This window comes from Branchiostoma floridae, unplaced genomic scaffold, assembly GCF_000003815.2.
Source record: "Branchiostoma floridae strain S238N-H82 unplaced genomic scaffold, Bfl_VNyyK Sc7u5tJ_1566, whole genome shotgun sequence".
Lineage (NCBI taxonomy): Eukaryota > Metazoa > Chordata > Leptocardii > Amphioxiformes > Branchiostomatidae > Branchiostoma > Branchiostoma floridae.
The window spans coordinates 15,006-24,388 of record NW_023365763.1 but is presented as its reverse complement, the minus strand read 5'-3'; the positions used below and the strand labels follow the sequence as shown (position 1 = coordinate 24,388).

At 38.7% G+C, this 9,383-nt stretch overlaps 1 protein-coding gene across 3 annotated transcripts; it reads left to right on the top strand.

Annotated features, from left to right (window-relative positions):
* Nucleotide 1: 1 nt before the first annotated feature.
* On the top strand, nucleotides 2-9,248 carry LOC118408296 (SEC14-like protein 2). Of its 3 annotated transcripts, none has more exons than XM_035808985.1 (13): nucleotides 2-424; nucleotides 1,258-1,327; nucleotides 2,376-2,419; nucleotides 2,690-2,752; nucleotides 3,238-3,426; nucleotides 3,614-3,689; nucleotides 4,868-4,887; nucleotides 5,393-5,453; nucleotides 5,837-5,920; nucleotides 6,138-6,244; nucleotides 6,757-6,902; nucleotides 7,340-7,419; nucleotides 7,840-9,248. In XM_035808985.1, exons 1-13 carry the CDS (start codon nucleotides 371-373, stop codon nucleotides 8,118-8,120), a joined length of 1,275 nt encoding a protein of 424 aa, XP_035664878.1. In that variant the 5' UTR covers nucleotides 2-370; the 3' UTR covers nucleotides 8,121-9,248. The 3 variants fall into 3 exon arrangements, with proteins under 3 accessions (XP_035664878.1, XP_035664876.1, XP_035664877.1); XM_035808983.1 differs by having other exon boundaries at nucleotides 9-424; nucleotides 7,340-7,512; XM_035808984.1 differs by having other exon boundaries at nucleotides 10-424; nucleotides 1,263-1,327; nucleotides 7,340-7,512.
* Nucleotides 9,249-9,383: the final 135 nt, after the last annotated feature.

Genomic DNA, 9,383 nt, shown 5'->3' with positions numbered 1-9,383 from the left:
AACTTAACAATATATGTAAAAGACAATAACGTTTGGCAAGCCTAATTTACAAATCTAACTGCGATGTATTAAGATATTTGGACTCCCCGCTTTCACGACATATTTTTGCCGCAAAACGTCAACTGCGAGTCTTATGAAACACGGAAGTAGGCGTGTCACCATGGATACACGTATCTATTGCTATCTCTAGATCAATGATGCCGTAATAGCTATCAATGTAGTCAATTATGGGTGATACGTATGCGATTCAAACGTGATGTCAAGCAACTCCCACGAATCTTAGGGCTATAGACAACAGAAGAGTGGGCTGTTTTAGACTGAGACGAGTTCTCAGGCTAAGACGAAGTCAAGTAGCAGGATAGGAAACAAGATGAGCGGACGTGTTGGAAATCTCAGCCCTCAACAACAGGAGGCCTTGGACAAGGTGAGATCAATAGATCGCGATGTCATATTAAACTCATCAGATCAGATCATGGATAAGACTACTAATTGTAGTAGAGTACTGTAGATAACAGCCAGGTAGGAAGATCTCTGGGCCAGTTTAGGTCGCTCTTACGATCACTGAGCTGTTATCTTGACAGTTGTTGGCTTGAGACAATCCAGAGCCTTGAAGTTGTAATTTGCTTGGTGGTATCCCGTATGTTTGTGTAGTCTATTTCTGAAGGTAATTCACATAGGTTCAAGGCCATTCCATCAGGTAGTAATGCCATCCTAGTGTTAAGGACAGAAGGGTTCCGCATGACCTACATTTTGTACCAGCTGAAATTTACTCAAAACAAGCCGCTGGTTATTAAATATAGGCCTGAGAGTCTGTAAATAAATGTAGTTTCATGAGGTTGGTAAATCACTGGACAGAGTTCTTTGTACAGAACCAAGACACACAGAATTGCCACATAGCCATTAAGGGACTAATGTGGACTGACTCTGCTGGCCATTATTTAGGCCATATTTTGGGGCAGAATCCTGTGATCCATACCCCCACAAGAAGGTCTTGTGGCGCCTACAACCCCTGACTTTATGTCCTAATAGAGCCCCAGTTAGCACTGCCCTGAGGAAGGTCTCAGATGGTCACCAAAAACATTGGTTGTGTACAAAGTACTTATTAATGTTTATATCCAGTTTATATGAGTATCATCTTGTTTTGGCCTTAGGTTCTGAACATGTCCCAGTTGGAAGCAATTATTATTTGTCAGTAGAGTCAACAATTATTGATTTAATTCTTTTGTAAAAGCTGTGTAATTTGTCTTTTCCTCTCAGTTCAGGATCAACATCAAAGATGTTCTACAGCCACATATGGATGACATCTTCCTCCTAAAATGGCTCCGAGGTAACGTTAATTATCAAACTTTTATTGACAAAGACATCATAAAAATCATTCCCTTCAGAGATTTGTCAATTCCTATCTTGATTAACTTAAAATGTATAATGTTACACTAAGCTTGCTAACTGTTATTTCTGTACGTAATGTTGTGGTAACATGCATTGGCATAATACCAGCCATAAGACTTATACCGGTAGATTAAAAATACTGGAACTTAAAGATGCAACAATAGTTCTTTCTGAGCTGTGCACACTTCAGACATCTAGGTGTCCAATACATCATTTACAAAGCATCGATAACAATGCATTCGAAGACAACAAGGCCAAAAGTTTTCAGTATCTTTTTCGGGGTAGGCAGCTCGTCGTGGGACGAACACACTGTCACATTCATTGCCAAATTTATAGATCATAATTCATTCGTAACACATGCTCACGGCACAAGACGAACATGATTCAACAACAATCTTGAATTTCTGTTGGTGACCTACAACTCATGTAAAAGTGTGAAGAACCGTTGCATAATAGCCCGGATCTACGACTGAATGGGCAAAATTGAACGTACGCAGCCATTTTCCCGCCATTTTTATATCTACGCTAGCAGTGAAGTGTTACGTCATAGCGGTTGTGACGGACAGAAGTTAAATGAAAATTCTTGACAGTTTACGTCCGTTTTTTCATGACATTTTGTATGCTCATGCAGGTTTATGTTTTATGCATTTACTGACAGAAAAGGAAGGAACATCAGAGGATGTATAAATGTACATAGCGGCAGTTAATTGTGCCGTGTTTCTTCCTACCGGTATTTGTTACCCCCTCCCAACCACGCGCCCGTTCGCCGTGTAATTCCGCGGCGTGTTACAATTACAATATTACGCTTTTAGCAGGACAAGAGTGGCAGAAAAGTTACACAGAAGAAGTGGCAAGGGTAACCTATAACAGCAACATGTAACTGGAGAAAATGATGCGTTGACAATTTGTCAAATCAGTATGGCTAGAGAAATCGTCGTAAACGTACCGGTATTATGATAATAGATGTTACATCTTTTGTCTTTCAGCCAGGAGTTTCAATCTTGCCAAGGCAGAAGAAATGCTGCGACTAGTAAGTTCTTATTTTTGTTAGTTATTTATGATGAACGTTATCTCATATTGCATCAAGTGTATTCTTGCTGGGAACATAAGGTGTAAAGTGTCTTATCTGTATGTACATTGAGTATATTCAATGTTTAATCTGTCTGGGATAGTGTCAAAGAGATAATCCCGTGGGAGTGCACTGGTGCAGTGGAGATGAGCCACCCACCTGTCAAAGTGCATGTCAATAAATGAGACTTTTCACATGTTACTATCATTATTGTTTACATCTTGTTTTCAGAATCAGGAGTTCAGGAAAAAACTGAATGTTGACAACTTGAAGAAGGAGTTTAAAGTGCCAGAGGTATGACTGCTCTTTTAAAAGTGGGCCAACATGCTTTCAAATAAATTTTGAGCCAATTCAAGTATATCATTTAACACAAGCTCTTAATTCAAGCTTTGATTGTGCAAGGCTATGTGAGTAGAAAAAAAATACTATAAGCTAGAAAAAAAGCCTGACTCATAGAGTCTGTTCAGGAGGTTATGTTTGTTCCCTTAGTGTGATTTGGGCCTTTCTTTCTCCACACAACAATACCAGAATAAGATGAATATAATTTGTAAGCCAAAATTTAAGACCTCATTTAACACAACCTCTTAATTCTCAACCTTTGTTTGTTCTAGGTTGTATGAGTAAAAAAAGTACACCATAAGCCCAAAAAAGCCTGACTCACAGAGCCTGATAAAGAGATGTTTCTGCCCTGACTGTGATTTGAATTTGAGCCTTTCGTTTCTCATAAAACAATACAATAAGAAGATAAATACGGTTTGTATGCTCTACTCTGTTGCCAGGTGCTGTCTAAGTACTTTACTGGAGGCCTGTTCTCCTGGGACAAGGAAGGCTGTCCTGTGTTCTATGATCCTTTTGGTCTGTTGGACGTCAAGGGCATGCTTCAGTCTGTGCAGTGCTCTGACATCATCAAGTTCAAGCTGCTGATTCTGGAGGAGATCTGGGAAGAGTTCAGGGCTCAATCTGAGAAGGTCTGTGAACAGTTTTTATAGAGGCTGTTACTAATTTTTCCACAGTGACTGTTACTGTTGTCAGTTTTCCATAGTTTTAAAGCATATTAAACAATTTCAATTTTCCACTGCTAACACAAATGAAAACAACAACAAAGGTTCAAAACAAACAAACACTGATTTTTTTCCATTGTGTTTGTCTCTGCAGCTGGGTCGCCCAGTGGAGGGTCTCACACTGGTGATAGACTTGGACCAGTTTGGTATGAGACACATGTCCAAACAAGGTAAGCACTGACAGTATCTTTCCTGCCTAGTAGCTTAGAAATTTGGAATTCTGTATCTGTATCTATATAGCTGGTATAACCACCCTTCGGCATAACACACCAGCTTCTGTATCTGTATCTATATAGCCGGTATAATTACCACCCTTCGGCGTAACACACCAGCGTGTGGCAGCAGCTGGTTACAAATTACACTGAACGACCCGTCACACCTAACTTTTACACATCTATCTTCAAGTGGTCTTGAAAACTACCCAGCAAACATACCCCTACTATGCTTGGTGATAACAAATTCCACTCTATAGTATGATAGTTCTGGGAAAATACAAATTTTTGAACACACCAATCCTGGAATTGTTGTCACATTGTGTTAATGAATGAATGAATGAATGAATGAATGAATGACAGGTTTATTCGTTCAAAACAATAAAAACGTACAAGCTTCTGATAGCAGCCCAAGGGCTGAATTGGTGGGCTTGTTAACAGTTAAAAATGGCTTAAAAACTGTTCCAACTATATACATATGTACATCAATAATCACATCATTACGCAGACTTATTTACAAACTGGGAAGGTAGAAACACATAGTTCATACAATGTCGTCATTGAGTAGTGAGACCATATAGTATATTGGACTTTTCCTTAAACGAGAGGTGTTGGCTCTGGGGACCTGCAGTTTGTTGGCTGAACGTGTATTTCTACCAGTAATCTCCTTACGACAGGGAGGGAACCAGTCCCTGTAGGTCGGGGATCTATACAGTGAACGAGCATAAGAACTGCATAGGTCATGACGTCTCTGAGACAGCGATGTGAGGGAGAGTTCAGTCAGTGCCGAGCTGTAGCAGGTATAGTTCTGTCCGAGGATTATCCTACAAGCTCTCTTCTGCACTCTTTCAATTGACTTACATTCAGCAACAGTCAATCCTGGATGCCACACTTGGCATGCGTATTCCAATACCGGGCGCACAAAACCAATATAGACAAGTACAAGGTCACCAGTAGTTAGGCCATACTTGGACAGTGTTCTTAACATGTAATCTTCTCAATGCTCTGTAAAATCTGTCTTTATTTCAGACACATATCAGCCCTCTTCAATTTTGTTTACATGTATTGTTAGTGTTCTTTCTATTCTGAGTACTACTCTGTATCATTTAATTTATTTGCTTTTTGTTGTTTTCCAGCTATTGATATTGACATACAGGTAGGCATCAGTATATCATACAATGCACTTTATTCTGTATCGCATAGGCAACTTCTCCAATCTATTTTACACCTTTGGGGTATCTTTTCTCTTTACTTATTATCATATCCAGGTACGTAGTACACCTATGAAGGTTTGACAAATTCATGTCCAGGGAATTAGTTCTAGCCAGTAGTGGCCAGGTATTGAAATAAAAAGAAACAAGGCACATGTAGGATCTAGGTGTGGACCTGATTTTACTGAAAGGTAGCATTATTGGTATCATAGTCCTGGTCCAAAAATCACTTCTAGCAGTAAGTGTTAATTTTGTGTGTGTGTGTGACTGGTACAATGAGATTTTCCAGTTCAATGAGCTTCTCTATCTGTACTTGTATATATATGTGCTGCTACCCAGCCCTCTTCACATATAGCTTTTATTTCACAAAATCGTCCAATATTCTCTCCATGGTATAGTGTGTTGTTGCACTAACATTGACATCCCTCTGTGTTCTGTTTACTTTGTTAGATATTGAAGATTTTTGAGGCAAATTATCCTGAAACTCTGAAGGCTGCTATGATAATTCGAGGTGAGAACTGAATTTTAGTTTCTGCTGTGAAATACCTTATTTGTCTTGTTTACCTGTCTTTTAAATGCTCAACTTTTATCTTTTTGCAAAAAAGGTCATGAGGATGCATTTTCCCACTTTCTAATTGTCAGAATGCTTTGTAGTGCCTGTCCATCACTTCCTATACAGTAGAAGCCGTTCAAGTGCACCCATTTTCTAGGGTATTTCATGCAATCATCCAGGTAGTGCAACAATGCGAAGTTATCCAGCTGGACCGCACTGTTTTGGGATTTTGGGATTCCGTGCAATTAATAGAAGTGTGCAGTTATCCAGTGTGCAATCATCTGGCTGTAATCATACTGTAACAGTACCTTTTTACATGTTTATTACCACCCATGTTTCAGCACCAAGGCTGTTCCCTGTCCTGTACTCTCTGGTGAGGCCCTTCCTGAGTGAAGACACAAAGAGCAAGCTCTATGTCTGTGGAAGTAAGTTTTATATATAATACTTTGAATGTTAGTACTAGGAGGGATGGCCTTGTAGCTCAATTGGCTTATGTAACTATTTTATACGACAGAACTGTTTTAACTGTGAACTTAAAGCACTTTGAAAAAATTAATCTTCTGCAATTACGAATGAATTAACAGTATGTTTTTACCTCTACAAAAACTAACATGATAAACCTTCTTGCCTTCCCTTCCCCAGATGACTGGAAGGAGTTGTTACTGCAGAAGATCGATGCTCACTACCTGCCTGCATACTGGGGCGGGACAGCGACAGATGCTGATGGGGACCCCAAGTGTAGGTCAAAGGTCAGCAGCATACACTTACTACTCTTTTTTAGAGTACTGTAGATAGGTTGAAGGTCAACCTTCTTGGGTTGTCATGTTTGTATAATCCATTGTTCTCAGTATCGATGGTGAAAAGATTAAAACACTGTCTTTACCAAGATTGCAGAGATTGTGTAGTTTGAACCGTTACTATAGTTGATCAGTTATTGTAATTTCCAATACAAAAATTGGACTTACCCAAATTTGATACTTTATAACTCCATTTTTTGTCAAGGAATGAGAATTCCACTGCACCTGTAATGTCATGTTATGCAGATAGAAACTGTGATTCGGATAACAGTGTTCGGATATGTTGCAGAAAGTCTGTGTAATGAACCGTCTCTGTTAAGGGATGGTTGTAAATGATGTAGATGTTTTATTCCTTTATGCAAAAAATTCTGACTCTGTGAAACTTGGGTAAGTCCAATTTTTCACAGTAGTGCAATCATAACGTTAATAGATCTGAGAGCATGTAACATTCCTAAACTTTTCAGATATGCTTTGGAGGCTCCATCCCAAAGTCCTACTATTCTACATCTGATGAGACATCTGTGACTGGGAACCTGACGACAGTTACTGTACAGAGCGGTTCCTGCCTTACCCTGGAGTACGATGTCTTAGTGCCCAACTGTATTATAAGGTATATTAATGCACCTTTAACAGCATTTACTATTATAACAACATGAATCCATCCATCAGGTAGCCCCAAAAGTTGTGAACAAGTTTTTGTTTTCCTTTGAAGTAGTTACATAAAAACACATCATGCTTCACCTCAGTTGAGGACAGGGTTGTAGCCAGCACCCGTCCTTCCGTCCTTTGACGGAATTTTGCAGCTGGGGACGGCAAAAAAATGTTGCCCATTCCGTCCTCTGTGAGCAAAATTTAACCCTCAAAATGCAGGAATGGTGTTTCAGACGGTGTAGATTTCAAAATTTTCCTTGGAAGCATACCCGGACCCTCCTAGGAACGCTGCACCAAAGCCATTCAAAATCGAGGGGACGGAAAATGATTTCTTCCTGGCTACAACCCTGGTTGAGGATGACTACTTCACCATTTATTGTACACTATTCTACACAGGTGGCAGTTCAAGTCCGACCACCATGATATCAAGTTTGGTGTGTACATGAGGAAGAGGACCAAGAACAGTGGGAAGCAGGGTGAGGGGCTAAAGGAAGTGGTGCCTTCTGAAAAACACAACAGTCATAAGGTGTTAGCAGAGGGGGAAGTGCTGTGCACAGAAGCAGGCTTATGTGAGTTTAATGGCCTTTTTTTGCATTCTATATCATGATTTTGTATCTGTGGGGATATAACAGTAATCAAAAGCAGTGTTCAAGGGCCAGTAACTTCCTTGTGTATAATTATGCTTTCACAACTTTAGGTGTTTATGACACCAAAATACCCACTTTTCTATTACCTCTGGGAAGGAATTGAATGGATTTTTACACCAAGTCAATACACTTTTGATGGTATCTAAAAACAGTAAAATATCATGCTTCCAGTCTTACTTCTTGCATTTTAATATTTTAATACTTTATTTTCATTTTAATTCTAAACTTAATGTTTCATCTGATCCCCAGATGTGGTGAAGTTTGACAACTCGTACAGTTGGATGACCAGTAAGAAACTCCGCTACAACATCGAGCTCATCATTCCCAGCAAGGAGACATTCCAGGAGGTCAGAGGTGCTGCTAAAGAGTTCAACACCGACCAATCACAGGACAAGGAAAGGTCACAGGAGTCATTCCAGGAGGTCAAAGGTGCTGCTAAAGAGTTCAACACTGACCAATCACAGGAGACATTCCAGGAGGTCAAAGGTGCTGCTAAAGAGTTCAACACTGACCAATCACAAGACAAGTAAAGGTCACAGGTCAAAGATAGAATAAAATCTCATTTTTAATCATAGTAGTGACAGAGATGGTAGCATGAAAGGGTAGTTGCCGTATCAGTACTTTGATTTTTAAAATTATGGAGCTGAGAGTAACGTTAAACTTATATATATTATGTTTATGTATATTATATATATATGCCAGTATATGTATTTTGAAAACTTAATGAGATTCTTCACAATATGCAGTAAAAAATACTTGAACACTTATATGAGCAACATTTGCTTGAAAGTAAAAAACAAAATTATGCTAGAAAGACTTTTGTGTGTTGGATACAGAAGTAAATCTTATATAACGTCCTTGGTTTATATAGAGGTCAAAGTAAATGGAGTCAGGAACCACGCAGGGAAAAATGGCTGCTGAGAACAGGTGGTTGCTGAAGGCACTGGTGGGGGTTAACCATTCAACCTCCTTGGGTTAGCTATGGTTAAAATGGAAGGACTGTTATAATGGCTGGCTTATGTAACTGGAAGTGGTTGCCTGTGCCAGGTTTGGCTGTAATACTAATATGCATTTGTTAATAATGTTATGTATATCAGAATTAGGAAAAAAAATTGTAACAAGTTGTAAATCTGTGGTTTTAAAAGAAAATGTTGTACAAATCATTCTCCACAGAATCATATTTAACATTAAATTAAGTCAGTATCCGAGATGATGCAGTATGGCTGTCACATCATTGTTTGTGTAAATATCAAATGATATTAGACATGCTACAGTGCCATGAAAACAGCATTATGCTGTGAATATATATTATCAATATGTCAGGGAATTATTATTGATAAATATCTTGCCATCAACTCAGTTTTATTTACTGAATGATGATTAATTTTTCATGTACTTTCTGAATACATCAGGACAAATTTTATCCCAGGACTTGCCATTTGTGACAAAAGTTTAACAATTTATATAAGATGTGCAACTAAGTGTCAGCATTATACAATAAGATAAGACTTGTATTTATCAAAAGCATTTTACTTAATATTTTCTATTTATATACATGTAACTCAGGATGTTTCAAACCTAAAGTGTAAGTACTGTAGATTCGTCTACTTTTGTAGTGGCAGGTAAGAAAGAGAAAGAGTTTCCAAGATGTTCTAAATTCACACAGTTGACACAATTCTGTAGTACAGTAACAATACATTGGAAATGTATATTTTTGTAGTGTCAGGAATTCTTGCTGGAATAAGGCAACCTACTATCGCTGGCAAATTTAACATTTTACGGTAAACTAACTC